The 23,787-nt window shown below is 41.5% G+C and overlaps 1 protein-coding gene across 2 annotated transcripts in view; it reads left to right on the top strand.

The window, feature by feature from the left end:
- wscd2 (WSC domain containing 2) overlaps positions 1–23,787 on the top strand; it is a 34,392-nt gene that overhangs the window by 5,445 nt on the left and 5,160 nt on the right. For both annotated transcript variants that reach the window (XR_006843235.1, XM_046387396.1), the window contains exons 2-8: positions 12,771–13,706; positions 17,062–17,176; positions 19,861–20,045; positions 21,918–22,039; positions 22,121–22,295; positions 23,168–23,332; positions 23,428–23,628. Coding sequence is in view for 1 of the 2 variants with exons in the window: in XM_046387396.1 (XP_046243352.1) it covers positions 13,316–13,706; positions 17,062–17,176; positions 19,861–20,045; positions 21,918–22,039; positions 22,121–22,295; positions 23,168–23,332; positions 23,428–23,628 (1,354 nt within the window). In the remaining variant the exon portion in view is untranslated. The remainder of the gene's footprint in view (positions 1–12,770; positions 13,707–17,061; positions 17,177–19,860; positions 20,046–21,917; positions 22,040–22,120; positions 22,296–23,167; positions 23,333–23,427; positions 23,629–23,787) is intronic.

Genomic DNA, 23,787 nt, shown 5'->3' with positions numbered 1-23,787 from the left:
TTAATTTCCAGCAGCAAGCTGGATGAGCGCCTGAATCTGTCTCCTTATCAGCTACTTTTCTGAATCTTCTCCAGCCGGGTTTGGCCGTGATGTTCGAAACTATCACATGCTGCAAATGAAGCATGCCTGGTCAGCCACGAGCCCATTGCCGCGCCTTGTCAACCCTCATCGCCTACACTCTCTCAGTGACTGTGCAGATGTCTTTCCCAGGTAGCCTCAGGGTGGAATGACTCAGCCCGACCCACTCAGTGCTTCACCGGCTCAAGGATCAGCCCTCATCTCAGTCAACCACGGCATCTTAAATACAGCCTGGCTGAACCACCATGGCCAAAATGCAGGCTTTCGAATGTAGTCGTTCCAAACCTTTTTTTTTTAGTGAAGCAGCCCTTCACTGTTTTACCTCTACAGTGGATGGGATGGCTTCATGGAGCTTTTCAAATATGTTTCACCCCAAAGAAAACAAAGAGGCTGTTGTGAAGCAGCTGAAGCAGGATATTTTTTGGGTTTTCTACTAATTTCCTTGTGATCCTGAGGTGTTACAACTAACTGATTGCTGTGAGAAGTTAAAGTCCACCCGGTCCACCCAGATAATTCATCTGCTGAAGTTCCAAGGCATTAATCTCCCTCTCAGATCCCTGCGTCCGTTCTGATGTAATTGAGGTGTTGGGAATTTTGTTTGTGGAGTTCACAGCACTGAAAATGTCAGCAGTAACACGTTGTTCCATAAATAATATCCCATTTACTCCGGAAATTCCACAGAGCACAGAGGTTTTCTTTGGAACGTCTTTTTCCCAAAGAAAGAGTCCTTTAAAGATTCAGAGGCAGAAATTCAAGACCTGGGCCCATTAAACCAAAAATGTGTGGCAAGATGCCACTAGGGGCATGAGGAAAAACTGGTTTTGGGTGAACTGACCCTGCAACGTTGTCCATACTGAGCTCAAGTGCGAGTGTTCTTTTACAGAAATAATTGAACGCCCCGCTGTCATCTCGCTGTGTTATTTCAGAGGTTTCTGTTTTTGTTTCTCACAACACACAGCAATGTGCTTTCTTCCTCTGCTTTAGAGATGTTGTCCTTATTGCAGTGAAACAGTGAAACACCACTGCATGCTTGTCATATTTTATTCATCTTTTGAGAGGCTGCAGCACCAAAGCTCACTTTCCTGCAAGCCCAAAGCAGGCAGCTGTCAGAAAGCCTGAATCCCCAGATACTTTGCCCATTTCCACATCTACACACACACAAACAAACATACATTAAAGCACATTTGATTGCGCACTACAGTGCTCCACTGTGTATTCATATACTTGTAACTTTTCCATTGTTGCAGAAGTGACCTTTTCTTAATTTCCTGTTAGGTTTGTGTGGTAACTGGTGACAACAATTTTAACACTATATGGTTACTGTAACAGTCGAAAGCACCTCAGAACAAAGCATTTCTGTTGAGCTCTGCACTCTGCACATTATCAACAATAATATGCTCAGTGTCTGCTGTTACTCGATGTTGTCCCGTACTTACGTCTGACACATTCTGCTGCTTAAAAGCAAAAACAATCAAACAAAATAGGTTGAGAAGGACAAAATGGCAAAGGTATAAGTGAAGCAAGCGAGAATATAAAATGACTAGATTAAAGATTTAAAAAGATTAAGAAAAAAGTAAGAGAAAATATGTCTTAACACAGGTTTTCTCTTCAATACAAGTACAGATGTACCCACATATAAGAATTATAGAGGTTTATCACATACAGGGCACAAACTCAACTTGTAGACTAAAGAACAATGAGGACAAGATGACATCAGTGACAACAACAACAACAGCTAACTAAAAATATGATGCACGAGCAACAAGGCCTCTAATGACGTTCATATTTAATTGGACAGGATATGTTGACAGCAGGCCTCTGGTGCTGCTCGACCTTTACAGGCAGATTTGCGTGATGCTGATGAGGCCCATGGTTCAGTACCCATTTTACAAGGCATGCTTACAGAGCACCCCACAACATGCACGCTTCATGTTCCTCAAATGGATGCATCCGGACGGCTGCACTCGGCTCGCTGCCTTGTGTGATTGTGCACACTGAGCGGCTCATCAAAAACAGCTAAATGTCTTGTGTATAACAGCACTCAGAGTGACAAACGAGCTGCCTCTTCTCATGCTAACCTTTCTCTCTCTCTCTCTTTTTTAAAAAAAATAAAAGGAAAATAAATTCAGGAACTGTCACACTGTGATGATGTTCAATGCTACTCAGATGTTGTGTGTTGCTCCAGCTTTTCCTTCATTTCAGTCAGTGTTATTTCCCAGACAACTCCACAAGCACGTGTGTCAGATATATTTTGCTCTGTTCTCTTGAAAAGGTGAAAACTCTTAGTGTTTTTGTAGTTTATTTCTCCTCATACAACTGTCTGCTGTCACTGTGGTTTGGTGCGGAAAGAGGCTCAAAATGTTTGTTATTAAACTCCCCAGGCATCACTCATCCATAAAAGAACCAAAGAGCCAGTTCACATTCAGACTAAAGATGTCTCATGGTGGATTATTCTGCATTCAGCATTAAATTACCTACAATACTCACAGTTCTAATAAAAGATACCCTTTTGTCATATGGATTGCAGTTGGAGACAATGTGATCCATGGTCAGAGCATTGCAGAGTATCCAAGCACATTCCCTCATGTACTCTGCTTAAAGTCCCCCTCTACTCCAAGATACGTTTTTCTTCTTGTTCCCACAGCTGGATGCTGGATATACGCGCCTCCATCTGCAGAATGAACATGTATGTTCAGAGTCTGTCACTGAAAGGCAGTTTATATATCCAACCACTGAAAGTAGAAAATTTGTCTTTGCTAGGTGAAAATATGATTTTATGGGGCAGTTCACCTATATTTTTCCTCTTAGTAGTGGTGCTGATCATCCATTTAGATTATTTTGGTGTGAGTTGCTGAGTTTTGGAGAGAGTGGCTGCAGACATGTCTTCCTTCTCTAGAATATAATGGAAATAGATTGCACTTCACTTGCGGTGCTCAAAGCACCACCAGCTCATGTTACAGCTCAAACGAGGAGGACGGCATTCATGTTTACATCCCACCCTGTCGTAAGCGCGAGCATCTCATCTCATATGATGTGGTTCTGAAGAAAGAAAATGACTCCAGTGTCAACTGGGCAAGTGAATGGATGGATGGATGGATTTAAAAAAAGCAGACTGTTTTACTGAATACCTACTGCTCGCTGTGCCTCATGCTGAGACAACAGCCTGCATCTTCAGGACCTCGTGTTGTCTGAAGTGATCCCAGCATGTGGTGCTGTGGGCAGGACCCTCCCGCTCCCAGTTATTCCAGACAACATTTTTAGCAGCCTGTCTAATCCTCCCTCTTCCCAGCTTTGAACATTGCAGACTTATAACGAAATATGTCACTTTCATCTTCATATACATTTCATCACAATCTAGAATCTTAAGTCTGTTGACAGTGAGCTGAAAAATCGATGGATCAACAAAGCTAAGGCCATGTGTACAAGGACTTTTTTTAAAAATTGAAAATAGATTTGGGCGCCTTGGATTAATCTGTCAGACCAAACTGTGTTTTCTGAAAGGAGTTGACTTTAGGAAGAAGGAAGTGAGATTTTGTCAATACTCATCACTTCAAACGCAACCAGTCTCAACCTGACACCATATCATTTCAGCCTGACTGACTTCATAGCTTCTGAAACACAAACATACTGTCATATAATGGTTGGTGTCTTTGCCAAAGTAATTTCACACTGAACTGTATCACAGCGCTTTAAAAAGAAAAACAAGATGCTCTGTTACTTTCTCTCTTATCTCGGGAGGTGAAGGGTTAACTGCAGAACAACAGTGCTGGAGGATTCAGCCTCTTGCTTAAGGACGCTTACAGCATAGCGGGTTCTAGTTGACACAGGAGGTTGAATGTGTGTCCTACAGCAGAGGCTCTGTCTGTCTGTCCTCTTACTGCACTGAGACCAGAAGAAGCTGTTTGATAAGACCACTTGTGTAAGCATCTTCCTCTGTGACTAAGTTGCCCCAACAACACTTTATTAAAACATTGTTGTGACAGGAGTCTCATATGAACCTACAACTAAACGGAGCTTTGTAGAGTCTTTCAGTTCACAGTTTTGGCTTTTGGCCTTGCAAATTTATTGCTAGGTTCATCCCCACAGCCCTCTTTACTGGTTCCCAGCTTCGACAGCTGTTATTTGCATAGAAAAAGTTCTAAAAAATAAGCTAAAAAGCCAAATATTTCCCTCAGGAGCTGGTGAAACGTGACTGGAATGAGTGATACTGTTGCTCTGTTAGCCGCCGGATGTGCAAATGAAACCAAAGATGGTTTCCACTGACCTTAGTTCATTTACTGTAGTTTTAAAAGGATAATTACAATTTTGGTTGCATAACCTTTTTCACTTTTTTTTTTTTTTTTTTGTATTAAGTACAGAGCTGCAGTCAGGACAAGGTTAGCTTAGAACTGGACTGGAGGCATGGGAAAACAGTTGGCCTCTAATATTCACTAATTATCATATTATATCTCATTAATTCAGATCATACACAAACAGAAATGTACAAAAGAAAGAACAATGTAGGATTCCAGGGGTTAAAAGTTGCGTGCTACGACTCGGTTTTAGCAAACACAAATAGGGGGCTGAGGATGAGAGTCTTGAGTCTCCAGTGAAGTCCTGAGTTTAGTGTGCCATCCGTCTATTCTGACCACCGTCTAGGAACTCGTGTTACATAATGTACACTGAAGGAAACATTGCCAGAGAACATAATACAGGCAGCAATTACACTTACCCTCAAAACACATTTGGCAAACTAAATCAAAAGCATATAATTTCTTGGAGACAGTAACGGGTAAAGTTTACTCCAAAAGTACCCTCCGCCGTCCTGTGTTTGTCCTGAGTGTTTAACGTTTTCAGAGTTTGGCCCGTATCACAGTTTGAAGTTATGTTTTTCTGGCCTCTTGTTATACAGAACAGTTGCCCAGTCTCACAAATAGTAAATACTGAGTCTCATGTAATATTGAAAATATGTGGTTTCATAGATAACTAAGCCAAACACCCACTCTTTGGTGCTGTTGAGAGCACTTCTCTTTACTAAAACATAGGTTTTCTCATTGTCCAAAATCCAAAAAGGAAGTGCCTTAGCTGCATGTTGAGGTGTGTGTGCCTGCATTGTGCTTTTGCAGTTTATCTTAATGATTTGCTGTTGAAAATTGCCTCAAGTTCTATACAGAAGCATTTGACATCCACCCCACCCCCCCATCACTCCTCCTCCTTCTCCTCCTCTTCCTCCTCCTCATCAACTAAACATTTGCTGAATCCCTTTGCAATCCCCTCTTAAGGCTATTCAAGCAGAGAGGACTGAGATTCACAGCAGAACTGAGCTGAGAGAATTCACTTTTAATTAAAGCAGAGAGATCTTCTGTGCTTAGTGAAGGTGGGAGAAGAAAAGGGAGAAAAAGCTCTTTTCCTCTTTGAAAAAGCTGAACTGCAGATATTCTGTAAGGCCCTGAATGAAGAGCTTTGTTAGGGTCGGATAGTGGAAGACATCATTTGATCTCCCATTGACAGCGCCTCCCTGCTGCAGAATAATTACTTCTTTTATGAAGCCATTAGAGGAGACTGATTCAAGTGATTGTTTCTCAAATGTCCATCTCTGTGGCCAACTGGGATCTGGGAGTAGCAGCTACTGAGGGTGGGTCTGCAACTCAAACAACAATCTGAGATATTTCTCTCTGTTTGGAGCTTTGTGACACATCATTAGTGTCAGGACTGTCTTTTCTGTTGGCATCAAAGCTTTTTTTTTTTACTCTCTTCAAAATAGTAGAATTTCTATCTCCTATAATTTTGTTCTTTCCCTCATTCCTTCAGATTCACAAACAGACGAAGCAAGTCTGCAAGTAGAGGAATTAGTACTAATCCAGATTTTGTACAGATGATTTGTTCAGTTTTTGTCTTTTTGCTAATGCCTAAATGAACTCTGCGTCCACAGTCACAATGCCGCTATTATTTCTTCTGCCCCATTTTCTTTTTTGACAGTGTCAGTTGCTTCTCACCGTACACTAATGGAAGCGTTCACGATCATCAGACACTCGATTACAATGCTGCAGCTTAACTCTACTGTGCACCAGTCAAAGAGGAGGATTACATTATTTTTAGACCCTTTAATTTACCTCTTCTCTTTCAGAGTAAAAGGTCACCGCTGAGCTTAATGGACCATTGAGTATTATCTGGATTACAATGAGCTTTTTCTCTGCCATCCTGGGCTTAATTTTAAGCTTCATAGGGTGTGCTTAAAAATTCTGCCCGTGATTGGTTGGTTCAGCCTCTCCAGTGTCAAATGCACTGGTATTTATAATTACTTAACGGCTTTGGGAAGGGGTACCTAAAACAGCAATCAGATCATGACAGCAATAAACACCAGTAAGTCTATCTGCATCTTTTGACAAATGGTTTATCAAAATTGATTTACTGTACGATCACTCTTCTGCCATTGCTGATTTGAACCTTCTGTCCAAAACTTTCACCCTCTTTTTATTGGCATATGAGATGTGTGTTCTACTCCTGTATTAAGTGAAATCAAGTTTAGAGTGAGACATTCAGTCAATCAGGAAGACTACCTCTTTGTGCATGCCCTTTAAGTCACAGGCGTTTTCTTGCGATCTTTTTATTCCACTGTCATTCTTCCCTCTTCCAATCACAGCCTGTCACGTTTGTCTTATAACCACTTGTTAGCAAGCGGTCCAATTTTAAAAGTGTTCTCTCTCCCCGTGAATATTTGCATCCCTCCTCCACCCCTTCACCACCACTTCTGTGATGTTTGCCCATCTTCAATCAAATCCTCCATTTTCTAGTTATCCTTCTATGCAGTCAATGTCACTTCTCACCAGTGTTCAGGGTGGTCTCCTTCGAATGGATGCACCTTGTTCACCTGAGAGTTTCACATGGTGATCTACTTCCTGCCGAGGTCTAAGCGCCAAAGTCTGTTTGGCTCTTCACAATAAATTCATCTGACTCCAATCATCTCATTCACTTTTCTCTCTTATTAGTCTCTCCTGATTGAAATAACCTTGTCGGTGCTCATCTGACACTGTAGACTAACTCAGTCATATCTTTGCAATGTCTGTACTGCAGTTTTTGTTAGCCAACAAATGCACTGACAGATATAGCTGTGAAAAGCTAAAAATCAACCAATAACATCAACCATACTGACGTCTCAGTTGGGATCTCTCTCCAGGTGTGTGCAATGAACGTGATAAAATTGCTGTTATTCTGAAGAACTGAAAGGTGTTGATGTTGCAAAATGATAATTTCTGACTTTGCAGGTCTGTGAGCCGTGTTGGGCCGTCTTCCGCAACTTCTCATATCCATCTCTTTACCTCTCGTCCTAAAGTAATGATTGGCTCCGCAGCTGCTGAGGAACTGAAAATACGTAGAATCCACAAACCAACCAGATGTTTTGACTGTGTCTTGGAAAAGGTGCTTAAAAACCTTTGATGGATTTGTACTTTAAAAGCCCACATTTTGTAAGATACACAAACTTGTGCTGTCAGACCATTCAGATGTGGAAAAGTCTGTCTGTGTGCTTTGTTTTTACAGTCAGCAGTCGGGCTGCTTTTCCTTTGTTTTCTGTCCAGACCGGAGCTGGCAGGTAAAATGGAGCTTCAGAGCACACCTGCAACTTTGTGTAAAAAACTAGTGTTCAGTTGTATTATGTCTATTTAAATAAGATTTCAGAGGATGAGCTTGAGGGTTCTCATAAAGTGAAACTATGCAGGTCATCTAAAATGAAAAGCAAGACATTTTCATTAACTTTAGTATCATTAACCTCTCAGCAGGCCATCATGAGAGGTTAATGAAAGGTGAGTTAGAGCTCTGGATTTCTTATTTGCCACCAATCTGCTGCTTGTCTGTACAACATGGAGTTGCTCACTTTTATCACGTTGTTTTTTTAAATAACAAATACTTCCTGAATACAGACAGAGATGAACCTACTGATAAATAGCATGCAGTTCATGAAGAAACCCTGCGACAGGATATATGAAGTGCCAACACTGAGGTGGAGGTGGAAGTCATCTGTGGCAAATGCTTCACATACTCATGTATTTGCTGCTGCTTTCCTAGATTCATATAATCTGTCACTGCACAGAGCTTCATATAGACATGTCTGCTGATGAGCTTTCTTTTAGTAGTAGTTAAGTGTGTTGGGCATTAAGCCAATCACTAATACATGCACAAACTGAGATCAAACACAGGTTTAATTGGAATGGGTGAAGCGAGAACAGAAGGCCCAAAACTGTAGCGCAAACCGTGGTACCTTGTGCCAAACACTAAGCAAAGAAAACTGCTCTGGCGGTGTGATCCCGTTGTTGTTGGAAGCACTCATGTTCACACTCCAGTTTTCAGGGGTCATGCGCTCCTAAGGGTTGCCATCTGCACTGAGCAAGCCTCTTGAATTTGTTTTGCAGAGAGTTTGGCGACAGGTTTATTTGGACTTTCTCAGCTTCACATGTGAACTGCAGTCCTTTTTGAGACTGCAAGAAACTTTTTCTGATTGTTAACACCTGAATCAAAATTTATATTACCGTAATTTATTTCCTTATGGCTTGTGTAGACATATTATGTAACAAATCCTCGTTCGGACAGGCTCTCAACAACCTCCCTGCTTTCTGATGGTCTTGAGTTTTCTCCTGGACCCATAATGAGACATTTTGCAAGTAGGATGGCGTGAAACAATCTCTGTAAACTTGAACTCAAGCATGGTCTGTGTTATCACCGGGGGAGGAATGTGATCTTTAGTTTGATTTGATTTGACAAACAAGGCTAATGCGCACTGGCAGGCCAAACACACTAGGAGAGCGGAAAGACAGGCCCCGGGTGAGGGGAGGGTCAGGGCTGCTGCGGCTAATGCTGTTAACCCCTCTGCTGCTGGAGAGCTGAGCCCATGTTACAGCACACTACAGTGCTTTCACAGGATGGGACCTAAACTTGACTATGTGTGTACTTACTGCAAACAAGAAGTGAGACACTGAGAGGACACTGAGAGAACACTCAAATAGTTTTTTTATTTTTCCACTAATGCTGGTTCAGCACACCGGATAACCTCCTTTTCCTGCCACTGTTTAACCACTGCATTTAACCATTTTTGTCACAATAGTGTGTCTCCTCCCTTCAAAAGCCCACTGTTAATGACTATCCGTGTAGGTTTTACTGTGGACAAAAGATAATCCCACTGTCAGTTTCCCATACAGATGTTTTCCTCCATTTTTTTACCACTTTAACCACTGTGAAAACACAGCAAGAGAAACACATTTTAAACTGTGTGGGAGGATATCACAACTAATTTAATTCAGCTGGTGTTATTTGCACTGCAGATTTTGAGGTCTAACAGTTAAAAAGCTTCACCCACGTTGGAGAGAAAAGAATGCTTTTTGGCAATCAAGAGGCGGGGAAATGAAAATTGATTGCATCTGCAGAACAAAACTGAATATTTCATCTGCTTCTAACATGACCAAATATGCAACTCCTAAACATTCAACCTCTTCAGTTCAAATCTTGTATTTTTAAGGATTAGATAAAATGATATTAGAAACATATATCTGTGGTCTTTTTACATTTTACATAAAGTTTCCTTTTTTGATTATTTCCTGGCAGTTTCTCTCCTTTAAGCCACCAAAAATAATACATAATCATTTTGCTAGATAGAAACGTTTTGCTGCTGGTAGCACCTCAGTCGAGCACAGTTGTGTTCAAGGTTTTCCTTACAGCAAGGTGACTCCTTGTTTGTTGCCCTTGCTTGCTGACAGTTAATTGTTGTTTCTAAACTCGAGAGGTGTCACGGAGTGCGCCACAGCTCCGTCCGGCTCAATCCTGTCCCTGGTCACTGAGTCCCAGGACAAGTATGAAGAATATTTATGGATTGACTTGTGGAGCCATTTGCCTGCAGCACAGGCTGAACTGAACTGGCTGTCGGCCTGCTCACCAAAGATTAACGGTGATGTTTCCTCCTCTAAATCCGCTCTGATTAAATATTTGCTGGCTCATTTAATATGAAAGTGAATTAATGGTCAGTCAGTGAGTTCATGTCTGCTCCTCTTGAGTAATTGCCACGATTTGCTAAAAAGACCTCTGCAGCACCTCCTGTCTGCTGCCTGTTGCTCTTCTCCTCTTCTGTCTGTTTACAAGTGTCACATCTGATTTTCAATATCTTGTCTCGTTTTAAACTTAAAACGTGAGTAAAGTTCATCTGTTGTGGTTCCTAACGGCACAAATTTACAGCATGTGAAGCTGCAATGTGATGGCCTGACTGGAAATGTTGTCCACGTGAGCAACATGACTTGAGGGAGAGCAGCGTTGGTTGGTGTGTTGGTTCAGACAGAAAGATCTTGCAAACTATTGGATGGATTGTCTTTAAATTTGGTTCTTGTACCCCTCAGGATGAACTATTCTACAAAAACGTTTTTACATCATCAGGTGAAAATTTGAAACGAATACTTGGAAACCTGATGATATCCTCATCAGCCTCAGCTGTACTTTGTGTATTAATTCTGGACCTAATTAACAATATTGGCTGCTTACGCACTGAAGTGTAGACTCTCCTTTTTTCTTATATCTCGTGCAGCATGAAGGATCCGTACAAACGCAGCTAGATTTCATCCACGCTGTTGTCACTGTCATTTGAACCTGCAAATTAGCCACGAGTTCAATTTCATTTTCGTCTCTAGGGGGTATGAATTATTAACACAAGTAATTAAGCTGTATGTGGTCCTGTTGCATATGTGAGAGGTAGTGTGGAGACGTGTCCCATGCGGCGTATCCTCTCGTCATTTCCTCCTTCTTTTCACTCGTGTAAAACTGTTGTCAGAATAGAAGTGTCTCACTACCTTTTAGCTATAGCCACCATAACATGACACATATTACAGTTTTATGTTTCTATTTAGACCTCGTGGCCCGTGAAGAACATAACCCAGATACAATTACATTTCTCTAAGGCCAAGAAAGAATTCAGATTAAAAGAAGACCAGTTTGTTTTTGTGAGCTACTGCTGTACATGTTGTTCATCCTGAAATATGAACCACAGAATTAAAAAACTAAAAAATGAAAGGAGTCACTTTTCAATATTGTTCATGCAGCTGTAGAAAGAGCACACAGAAATGATCATACTGTGTAAGTGCATTAATCCCTGTGAAACAGAGGCATTTTAGGAGAACACAAATATCACTGACATTTAAGACACAGATGTTTAAAGGAATGGTTTGTGAAATAAGCTAATTTACTTTTTTGCAGAGAGCTACATAAGAAGATTGATCCCTCTCTTTTGTCAGCATGCTAAATATAAAGCTAGAGCATACAGATGATTATGTTTTTAATTTACATATTTGTTTGTGTGTGCATTGAACAAGAGAGCTGTAATGTGTGAATTAGTGAGCTTTAGAGGTGTTCTTAACTTTAGGCCCAGGTTAACTTTGTTTTCAATGAACTTTGACACATCAGCTGCAAAATCCTTCATTTACACCCCATAACATGCAGTGTTTGTCATTTTGATTTGATCTGTAAAAGAACAAAATACTGAATAATTAAAATGCGGAAAAACACACGTGTAATGAAACCTGTCCCTGCAGGTATTTAAAATTTACTGAACAGGATGCAGTAGCGAAGTTTTGAGAAGTCAGACAGGATGAGGGTCGTCTTTGTGCCCACATGCTGCGGACTAAAGCTCGTGAGCACAATGTGATCCATTTCTCCTTGAGGGTCCCAGACTTTGTCCAGACAACAGGAGGGAAAAATAGAGGAGTGGAAAGCCAAAGAGGGGGTCTGCGGTGTCATTGAGGTTTCAAGTGACAAGTAATCTGCAGATTTGTCCCGAGGCAGACGGACGCCCCACAAGGGCGAGTGTCCCCTTGAATGTTCTGGAAAGTTCCCTGCCCTCAAGGAGTGTTGCATTACACCTTCCAATTGTAGATTCCTGGGCTCGTCCCAGAACAGAGACCCCTTTGAGAGAAGCCCCAGAGAATTTGTGAAGCCCGGATTCAGTTATCTCCCCCAGAAAAACAGTAATCAAAATAAAATCTTGAACAGAATTGTGATAAGAAAAGCCCAACTTATTACAGCATGAGCCCTAGATTTAATAGATGAATAGAATGAATATTTTTTTAGCCTCTGCATTCTCTGAAAATCAAGTGAGCCTGTTTTCTCTTTTCCTGTCTCACATTCATACAGATTATCATCACCTTAGATCATACTGTATAATGGTTTTAATTCCCTTCTATTCCCACATATTAGTTCCCAAACACATCAGTGCCGCAGGGTAGAGCTTTGTCTCTGTTTTCCCCCTTTCAGCTTAAGCTAATTTATTAAAGACAAAGTGAAACTCTGAGCTTGTTGCAGTGAAGCTTCTCTGTTTTTTGCACAAACTAACAACAGAAATATGTTTCCTAGACACTAGATTGCTTTTAATCCTATGATTTGTCTCGGATTTTCTTTGTTCCAACTTGTGTTCTCTTAATGCAAGTCTGACAGGATACACAACAATGAGAACAGCTTAACTTGTGACTCCATTTAAGAGCACCTTATAATAGAACCCAGTCTCATTGTTTGGATGAAAAAGGGTAGCTGATCAGGAAGCTTGAGATTTATTTCATTGCATGTGATGCACTGACGTCATCCTTCTGTAGCCTGCTCATGTTATTTTTCCTTTTCCACATGCAATAAAGCTCACTCAGGTGTACATTTGTTCTTCCCTTTTTGTGTGTGTGTATGTGTCTTTGCTGCAGATGGTGAGTCACGCCCTCACAGATCGTCTTGGTGAATAGCCAGCTGCACAAAGACAAAAAGATCTCAGCTGAGGCTCCAAATAAAAACCCTCTTCGTCCTGCACAGCGTGGGAGAAAGTGCCACTGCTGAGCTGGCGTGGCATCTCTCTGGGCTGATAATTGGAGTGAAAACAGTGTTGGGCGATCCTCTTTCACTCTGAGCCGCTCACCTTTCGTGCTGTGGCCCCGGAGCCAGCTCCCAGGGCCGGACTGTCAGCGGGAACACGTAGAGACTCTAATGTGGACGCAGTCAGCAGAGCTGCACAGTGCACAAGTGTAAAGGGTCTTCGTCATGAGACTGAAGAGGCACACATGAGGGGAAAATCATGCCATTGGAAGTCCTGTGAAAGTCAGGCGGGATTAAGACACCTGATCTGATTTTTTCTTCATTTTAGTCAAGGCCCGGTGGGGCTGTGTGGTGGGAACAGGGAGTGCTGCTGCTAATTCTTCTGCTTTATGAGTTTTCATCACTGGGAGAGTGTGTCTGCACAGCAGGGGGAGCCAGCATGGCCAAGCCTCTGCTGAAGATACAGCGCTATTTCCGCAGGAAACCTGTCCGGTTCTTTTCCCTCATCCTCCTCTACCTGACCGCCGGGAGCCTCGTCTTCCTGCACTCTGGCTTCGTCGGGGACAGCGGCCCCAGAGCCAGAGGGGTCCGAGACTCTGTGGTAGCTTCAGAGATGGGCAGCAAGACTTCACTATCAGATGCTCGTGGGCTTGGCATCATGAGTCGAGTGTTTAAGGAGACACGCAGGTCGGGGCGGAGGTTTGGCCCCCCGTGGATGAAAAAGGGTACACGGGAAGGCCAGGAAACAGTGCGCAGGGGGGGAGAGTACACCAACAACTGGAACCGTGCACTCAAAGGACGCAATGCCAAAGACTTGGACGATGGAAGAGGTGGGTTATACCTACATACCTGACAATACGGATCTTCTACCACATCTCAAAATTAAAAGATCAGTTATATAAAATATGACTTTGTTGCCCATGGTGGGTAAAATTTGTGTGTGATTCTCCCACATAAAAATCTTTTACAAGATGTCCAATAAGACAATGCAGTGTGCACAGAGGTATGAATAGATTTAACAAGTACAATGAATTAATTTTAAATGGGTCAGTAATCACAATATGTGCCAGCAACAGCAAAAATTACAACTGAATTCTTGTTCAAAATATTATCTGAGCAATTATTATAATAACCTACCATTATTGTGTTACAATTACTAATTAGAATATTCAACAAAATTGTAAGAAATCAATTTTTTTTTTCATTACAGGCAGCATCATCCCTCCAACACTTCATGTTAACATGAAACTGATTGAGAGTAGTCTCTGATTACAAACTGCACCATGTTAATGACTGAGAGTTTTTAGTTGTAATTGGTCACGTAGGAAATCTCTTGAGAGTGGAGAGAGATGATGATCATGATTAAGCTATGTGTCTTGTCTCAGAGCGAAGGGTCTCACTCACAGCTGCAGTGTCGCTCTGTGCTGCACGTGTTCAGCCTCACTCGAGCTCACAACAGTCTAAATGATGTTGTAGTCACAGGATGCATGCTTTTATCTGGTCTGTGTATCGACTGTGCGGCTACACAATCCTGTCAGAGAAGGTTTACATATAAACTCCCGTCCTATCAAAATCACACAATGTTTTGAAAACACCAGTGTGAGGACAGGAAGTGTCTGTCCAGAGCAGGCAGACCTTGGGTGGAACAAACATTCCACTTAGTTATTCCTTTTTCCAAATGAAAGATGACCAACATGACCCTTCTTTCTTCCTCCTCTCTGCTTTTGTTACCCTGTCAAACACTCTGCGCTGCTGGATAAAACATACATTTTAAGAACAAAGTAAACACTGGATATCTCCAACATGTATTCAACGAAACAGTCAGGTTTGTCCGTCGAGCCCTTCCTCTGATAGTGGTGCCATACTCGTCCTCCTCCATTCATAAAGAAACATAATAGAAGACAGTGTCATTTGTGGAGGATGTTCTGCGATCCTTAAACATAGTCATACTGCAGTGTTAAAATAGTAAATTCTATTAATAGTAGTATATAAAAAAGTAAATATATTTTATTCAAAACTTCAAAAGTAATCATCAGAATGTACTTAAGTACTCATATGGAAAAGATGTGTTTAGAGTTAAATATTACATTATTATTGCTAATAATAATCTTACAATAATAGTAATAATCTAAACAGTAAAGCAATTGTAGCAATACGACTACTTAAGGTAAAGAACTACCCAGTGAACAGCTGACGGTCAATGTGATATTATATTCCATTACAGGATTATCATTATTAATGATTTAATACGTCAGCAGGATTTCATGTTGTATCTGATGGAGGCAGAGTTAAGTTTAACAACCTGATGTACTGTCAGGCAGTTTAATCTATAACGTCACATCGTATTTTAAAATCTGATCACATGTTATCAATATAAAATCTCTGGCTGTAAATGTAGTGGTGTATAATGTACATAATCTGTTTTTGTTTGGAGTGGAGTAGGAAAGTAAGGTAGCCTAAAATGGAAAAACCAAATGAAGAACAAGTACCTTCAAATGATAGTTATGTACACTGCTTGAGTAAACATCTGGTGCAGATACGACTCAAGCAGCAGGAGTCAGAGAAAAGGTGACTTCACTGGAAACCAGCCCATGCTATTTGGTTGTTTCTTTTAATTCATATCCACGACATGTTAAAATAGACACTGAATAGCCATAAATCACTCCAGGATTTTACTGTAATTCTGTCGTGGTTGCGTGGGTTTCTGGTTTCCCTCCAGAGTGAAGTACAGGCAGGTGGAGGCTTTAAAATTGCCCTGAAGTATGAAACATAAGTGTGAGCGACTTCTGCTGCGTCTGTGTTAGTGCTATGACAAAATGTGGAGGAGGCTTTCCTAATTTTGAGCTCACTCTACTCCGGGACAGGCGCCAACCTCTCTGAGCCGGAAGAGAAAATAAATAAGTGATTATATTACAAAGGCTCTGAGTCACATTACTACTGAGTACCCTGCTGCACATTGGAGTATACAATATTAAAGAACAAGGTATGTTCTAACGCAGCGTCAAGCCCTTTTTTTTCAGCTGAAGGCCAGCCAAAAAAACATGTTTACAATGTAAATTCTGCTGATCTTATGAAAGTCTCTCATTCAGGCTTGGTCCTCTTCCTCTCCTCCAGTCCTTCCCTTCTCTAAAACGCTAAACTCACAGGACTGCAATTGAAAGTGCTAATCGAGTAATTAGTAGCTTCAAAGCATTTGTTTGCTCTCATGCATCCAGCACCACTCATTACTCTGCAGTCTCCAGAACCTTGTTACATATTTTTTTTTCCTCTCTCCGCACTGCAAATGCACGCATTCTCATTGGATCTGAATTTAATTGGGAGATGATATTGCAGCATAAGGTGCAGAGTGCAGCACATATTTTCACTGTGTGGTGCAGCAGCACAGAAGCATACTGTAGTGAGAGCAAAACAGGAGCAGACCAGGGAAAGAATAAATATAAAGATGAAACACGGGTGACTTTAGTTAATATGACCCCCTGGGATGCTGGGGTGCTTTTCTGCAACATGTGTACATTGTAAGTACGGAACAGGCTACCTAATAATGATATGGACACATCAGTTGTATCTGCTGTTTTATCATTTACCCTTATGTCATGCTAAGCAGGAACATACTATTCAGAATGAGGTTCCAGCTTCATTTAACCCAGCATTTCCGTTCATCAGATTATTTTCCCACTTAACAATAGTCAGGCGGAAGATTACAGCTGAATCCTGCAGCACACCACATGCTGCTCAAATGCAGGTCTTTAGACCATAACAATTAAAGTAATGCAGGGGACTAGGACTCATTTAGCTATTGAAAGAGGCTCAGAGAGGTAATGGCATTGCACAGATGGCAAGAGGTTTGTTTGTTAAAGGTACAGTAGAGCCTATGCAGCTTGGTTAGACAGTGGAGCTGTGTTTTAATGTGAGGGAAGAAGCTGTTGAAAGGCTGCTGCCTCTGCAGATGTCCACTGAAGCCCAACCCCCATGCACACTCCCGAAATAATGCAGAGATGACTGCCACTACAGTTACAGGCCACTAGAAGGGGATGTGTCTTTATAAATAAATAAAGACTCTGCCCCAGTTTGGACTCCTCATGTGCTCTGTTACTACAGTCTGTGGACATACGAAGAAGATACTGTTGCAGTACTGTTTTATGTGTGTGTGTGTACATGACTAACATATTATTTTCTCTTTTTCAGCAAAGTATATTGGCTGCTACATTGATGACACACAGAAAAGAGCACTCAGAGGAGTTTCCTTTTTTGACTACAAAAAAATGACTGTATTCCGTTGCCAGGACAACTGTGCAGAAAGGTATGAGAGCAACAAAAAATATCCATTGGATAGCCCTGTTTTTCTCTCTTTTTTACATCTACTGTCAGAACCACAGTAGGAACTGAACACCTGATATGGAAATTAAAAGCACTGGCGGGGATTAAAAAGGTGTTTTAGAGAGTCAGAGTGATCAAATGATGCCTGGTTATTGACCAATACAGGTTTATCACAGATAATAACATTGACGTAAATCTTTATATCTTGATGAGCAAAACAAAAATAAATAGATTAATAAAGTCTAGAGAAACAAAAAACAAAGTTTCCCCAAGTAAGATTTTCCACTTTTTGACACTGAAAACAGCATTTGACAAAGTGCGTATTACCATGACAGCTAGACAGAATCCATCTGGTGGTGAGGATCATGCGATATAATTGCAAGCCCCAGGACAGGTATTAAATGGATTCAAGATTATGTCAATCATCTGTTAAGCAGTTAAAAAGACTATATGGCGACAAGTATGTGGGTGACATGTTATATGACTCGGGCTGTTTTTCTTGTTTTGTGGTTGGCCCCCAGTGAAAGTAAATTTTACCGCTATGTGTAATGATATTTGAGACTAGATGGGTTTCCATCTCTGTGTGAACAGATCAACCTGTTATGAAGGGGAAAAAATTAGCTGCTCAATCTCTGTTAATCCTGTGAAATGTTTTTCTGTGCTGGAAAACAGTTCCTCTGAGATCACAAAACTGAAATAATGAAACTTTAAAACGACACTGACACTGTCTTTTCAAGACAAGCATTTGGCTTCACCTTGTCAGGTGATGTTGTGCTTTTGTGTCAGATATCCCTGACTAGTTGTTGTGTCACCTTTTGCACGTGAAATTAGCAGATTCTTTTTGCATCATAAAGACATAATATGTGGATTATTGATGTTTGTAATGATGTTGGCAAACACACAATTCAAAATTGGCCACTTGTCTGCCACTCAGCAGTCAAGAGAGCAAGAGACAGAGAGAGAGAAAGACAGAGAGCGGCGATGGTCAAGTGAACGAAGAGGGAGAGCAGAGGTTATTAATCAGATAAATAAAATGTTATTTTCTGAGTTTCACAGCGCTTATGTCCGAAAGCACAACAGGCCAGATTTTGTGTGCATACAGTTGAAGTTCAGTTTTATCGTCCTCTTCCTGTGTGCCTCTGCTCAGCCTGTGGAGCTCACATAGACAGACCTGTGTCTCATCATGACAGACAGAGAAACAGCACAGTGAACTCGGTTACTGTGAGTCTTGACTTTGCGATGCTATTGGCTGGGGGCTGCGCAGGCTGCTAGCCAGAAAACGTCCTGATCAAGCAGCGTATTATAGAAAATAAGGAAATACAGGCAGAAGTGCCTGGAGGATCTCTGCTAGGTTTGTGCATATACAGACACCACTAGAGGGTCACAAGGGATGATTGAGATAAATTACTTTTGTGTGAGTCTGCACATTGTTTTTGTCCTCATATTATGCCTTTAAGAGCCTCCTCTTCTTTTTTTTTTCTGAAGTTGAACTGGATTTTGGCCACACACACACATCTAACACTAACTTTGGAAAAACCTGAATTCAACAGTGCTAACCTTTTTTTGTTTTGTTTTGTTTTTTGGGTGGTCTCTGTGGTGATTGCCTGCTTTGTCTGGTTGATAGTCCACTGTTGCTTCCAACATCTTTGGGATCAGAGCTGATGAGAACTGACTGTGAGCCAGGGCTTACCGCCCAACATCAGTACTCAACCTCAGTTATGCTCTTGAGGCTTAATGGGAGCAAGTACCTGCAGCCAGGTTACGACACTCTTTTTGAGCTACTAATTAATTTATATGAACATAGAAAAACATCAGCTGATATTTTATGATCCAAAATTTTGTTTTGCTATTATCTGCACTGCTATAGAAATCTAGTATATGTTGATTTCCTGGTGTCTATAAGAGGTTAAATAATGAAAAACAATCATAACTGCTCCAGTTTTCAAAGCATTTATCTCTCTGCTCTACTCCTCCATTTATCTCCTGTTTCCTCACATCCCGTCTCCCTCTCTCTGCTACCTCACCCATCTTTCTCTCACCTCATTTTTCTCCCAGAGGAATGCCTGGAACGGCTCTATCGAATGCATTGAATTACACCCATCACTGATTCACGGAGCGGAGAATAGGAACAGAGATGCTTGTTTTCAGCCTTCCTCCTCTTGCTTCTTGCTTCTCCCAGAGCAGCCAGTTAATAAAAACAGACAAACAAATGAGGGGCAACAGCACAGAGCAGCAAACGGAGGTTTGGGTTTGACTGACAGCCCAGGGGATTTGTCCTGTGAGAGGGGTGTGTTAGACGTCTAATTGCATCCGAAAGGCTCCCTGGGAGTCAAATATTCCACGAAGCAACAGAAAACAGAGACCTTGTGTGATGGATTCAGTTTTCAAGGATATGTATAATTGGTTTTGCCTTAAAGCCTCACAATGTAATTTCTCTTCGCTCTAACCAAAGAGAGAGATGTTGTTTCAGAGTAATTTGTGTTCTCATATTCACTTCAACATTCTGTGTGCATCATTTGTTTGGTTCTGCTCATCCAGTTCCTGTGAATGATAGTCTGTATTGGCCTGTGAAGGATCAAGACACATAATGAAGCAACACTCGAACATCTCTGTCTTCCTTTACTAACGATGCTAATCCCTTTGCTTTGTGCTTTGTGTTTCCTCCAGAGGTTACATGTACGCAGGTCTGGAGTTCGGAGCAGAGTGCTACTGTGGTCATAAGATCCAGGCACCCAACGTTTCAGAGAGCGAATGCAATATGGAGTGTAAAGGAGAGAAGAGCAACCTGTGCGGAGGAGCCAACCGACTGTCCATTTATAGGCTGGAACTAAGCCAGGAGTCAGCGCGCCGCTGTGAGTCTGACGCTCTGCAACAACAACAAGAAAAAAACTCCCTCGGGTTGTTCTGCACAGGGACTATCAAGTAAACACAAAAGAGCACCATCATGTTTCCAATTTGAATCATGTCTATCAGAGACAATACAGCTTTTTTTAAGACCTTTACAGTATCCACTGAGACATGAAGTTGCTATTTAGAGGGAAAATATTTGTTTTATTTTGAGTTAATGCCACAGTTTGGAGCAACCTGCTCTGTTGTGTTTACCTCTTTCCCTCGGAGAGCTGTGCTACCTACGTAGCCCAGCCTGCCGTGGTCTGCATGCTAAACATTCGCTGCCTGCTGCTTGAAAACTGAAGTGAAGTGAAAGAAGGACTGATTATCAGAAGTGAAAAAGATGTCTGTTTAAAATTGTTGCTAGACATTGCGGGTAGGTTTTACCATAGGATCTCAAAAAAAGCCCCGGCCACAAGGTGAGAGAGCTACGCACACTTTGCTTGCTCTTCATTTATTTCCATCTGCCTGCTTCTTAGAATTAATCTGCTCGTACGAAAAGGGAAAAGGGGAGAGTTACTATACACATCTGAGGTGAATATTGAAGCAATTGTTGAAGCAAATCTAAATCTAAAGTCCAATTTTATGTTTTTTGCTTATTGTTTTCATTTCTGCTTTTTTTTCTGATAAGACTGCTGAGTAATGATACCTCTGACCCTGATCTGTGTCATGTGAGCACTTCTCAAAACATCAAACAGGAAATGCTGGCAATGCCGAGGTGGCACTTTTGTGTTTTCTTACCACTTACAGACCACTCCATCACGTGACAGGCTGTCTAAAAAAAAAAAAATTAACAGCTAAGATCCTGTCTAGATATAATATATAGCATTAATTTCCTGTAGCATCAGTGATCTGGTATTTGCATCTCAATACCTTGTGTGTGATATGTTCTGATGTCAACAGAGCATACAAGTAAAAGAACATTTCAGCTTGATCTAAAAAGCTCTGCCACATGCGAGGACAAAGAAGGATAGCAGAAAGAGGATGCACTGAAGATATACTGCAGGGGGATAACGAGAACATGGACATGACATTAAAAATGCAACTTGCATTCAGAGAAAAAGGTCAAAATATTAATAAAACATTAGATACACACCATGGCTGGAGCTAATTTGCAAGGGGTGTTAAAAGCAACGCAGCACTGATGGATTAGCTCAACAGATTTGGTGAGGTGCTGGTTTTGGTAGAATGAACATAAAAAGAAGAAGAAATACAGCAGACGTGAAGTCCCTTTGTCATATTTTATGTTTGAGTGGTGTTGGGCTAAGCTTCATCGTGTCATCTATCACAGTAAAAAGCTTTTAGTGTTTGGTTTCCTTCGTTTGTTATTACCGTTTCATATGTGGAGAGACAGCAGTGACACGTGCCGACAGTCTGAAAATAGTGCAGCATGAATGCTAAGATTTTCTTCAGCTGTGGCTTGATTTTCAGTCTCTAACAATCTGATGTTGCTCACAAAATTTGTCTTTCTAATAATTATGCAGTGATTAATCTAAGAATATGTTCAGATTGAAAATATGCAAAATACAACAACTCCCTGCAAATGAAAGGGGCAGCTCTTCTGTTGTCAAGATTCACAGTCTACCCGTCAGACCAGAGTGAGGACCCAAGGTTAAAGGTTATCAACACACTGTGGGGATGTAAGTGCTGCTATTGGTTGAGTCTGCTGGCAGGTCAGGGCCTCAGTAGAGCCCCAGTGGGATCTCTTCATTGGGGGTCAGTGGACAGAGGCCGATCTGATGGAAGCTGTGCTCACTAACCATAAAAACTGGGGGAATATAGTGTGTGGGCTTTTTTTCTGATGGTCTGTAATATTTTGGGTCTCTATGTTTCAGATGGCAGCGCCATTTTCAAAGGATGTTTCCACAGACCGGACAATGTCTCTCTGGCACTTCCTTTCAACGCGGTCATCCAAAACATGTCTGTGGACAAGTGTGTGGACATGTGCACAGAGAGGGTGAGGGGATGTGTGCAATCATGTGCTGTACGTTTGTGCACTTGAGTGTGTTTTCAGTATGTAATGGCTTCTGTATTTCAGGAGAAATCACTGGCGGTCCTGGCTGGAGATCGATGCCACTGCGGCTTCCCGACTCCTCTCTTCTCCCTTCATGAGCTGGAGAACGAGGACTTGTGTCTCCATCGTTGCCACGGGGAGGAGTTTGAGAACTGTGGAAACGATGAGTACTTTGTGGTATACCAGACGCAGGTTCAAGGTAAGGCTTGGTGGTTAACACCTAACAGCGCAGTCTCAGCAGTATATGAAGGGCACATACGAATGAGATGCATGTCAGCAAACTCAGTCTGCAAGGAGTGCATTCATGCACACTGACAGCAATGTAGTGAAAAAGTCCGCCTGACTTTACCCCATGTTTCTTTTCTTTATACCTTTGAGTGTACTAGAGCCTGTACACAGTCCTTTCTCAGAGCTACCTTTATCACAAAGTTTTGATAACCAAATTTAAGGCATCTTTTCCAACAATTTTTTAGCTTTTGTTCAAAAACAGTATATCAGGAAAAAGGAAAAAAGATGGAAAGGGATACTGACTCAATAGCATTTATTGGGTAGACTGTGACTTGGATCAGCAAAAATACACAAAAGCCCAGTAAACAAAACAAAACTAATAAGAAGAAGAAGTTTCACTCTGTGAAACAAAAAACCCAAAATCAAACTGCAGCGGGAAGTGAACATTCTCGGGAACTCAGAGATCTGCACTTGCTGTCTAGTGTACTCATAAACAACACATTAATATCAGTTTCTTGGAATTACTGGGCAGTTTGTGATGTGGAGAACTCATGCTAATTCATGTACAAACAAAACAGAAAAAACAAATGTGTCTGTTTTAGACTCTGTTTGACCTTTTTTTTTAATAAGCAGAAAATAGCTATCTTTCAGTATCTATTTGAAGCCTGATTATGAGGAGCAACTTGTTCCTCACATTTTGCAGAGACATGGTTTACTGTTTTTCATCCCACATTAGGCAGCACAGATGTCACAGGACATTCCTGTGTTTATCATTGTCGATGTTTTTTTTTTTCTTTACAACAAATCAATAATGAAGCCTTTTGGATGTTTGTATTTGGTTAGATAACAGATGCATGGACCGCCACTTCCTCCCTACCCGTGCCAAGCAGCTGGTGGCCCTCGCCAGTTTCCCTGGAGCTGGCAACACTTGGGCTCGACACCTCATAGAGCTCGCCACTGGCTTTTACACTGGCAGCTACTACTTTGACGGCTCCCTTTACAATAAAGGTAGTCACTGACGTTTATCTGACATGAATCACCAGCATGTTCATCCATGATTATGCATCTGTGATTAAATGTATTCACTGTGGGATGTCTCACAGGGTTTAAAGGGGAGCGGGACCACTGGCGAAGTGGGAGGACAATCTGTATTAAGACGCATGAGAGCGGCAAGAAGGAGATCGAAGCCTTTGACTCCAGCATCCTCATGATCCGAAATCCCTACAAAGCTCTCATGGCAGAATTTAACAGAAAATATGGCGGCCACATCGGATTTGCCTCTCAGGCCCACTGGAGAGGGAAAGGTGAGCTGCTGTAACCACTAGCTTGCACAGTGTTTAGTTTACAGTTAAAATTCAGAAAACTCTCTTAAACAACACAATTGAACTAGGAAAACAAAGGGGCTTAGTTCAGATATATTTGCACCAAGTCCTCTTTCCAGGCACGCCCTGATGAAGACCCAA

The sequence above is a fragment of the Scatophagus argus genome, chromosome 4 (genome assembly GCF_020382885.2).
Source record: "Scatophagus argus isolate fScaArg1 chromosome 4, fScaArg1.pri, whole genome shotgun sequence".
Taxonomy (NCBI): domain Eukaryota; kingdom Metazoa; phylum Chordata; class Actinopteri; family Scatophagidae; genus Scatophagus; species Scatophagus argus.
The sequence above is the reverse complement of the archived record's forward strand: the minus strand, read 5'-3'. Positions and strand labels throughout refer to the sequence as shown.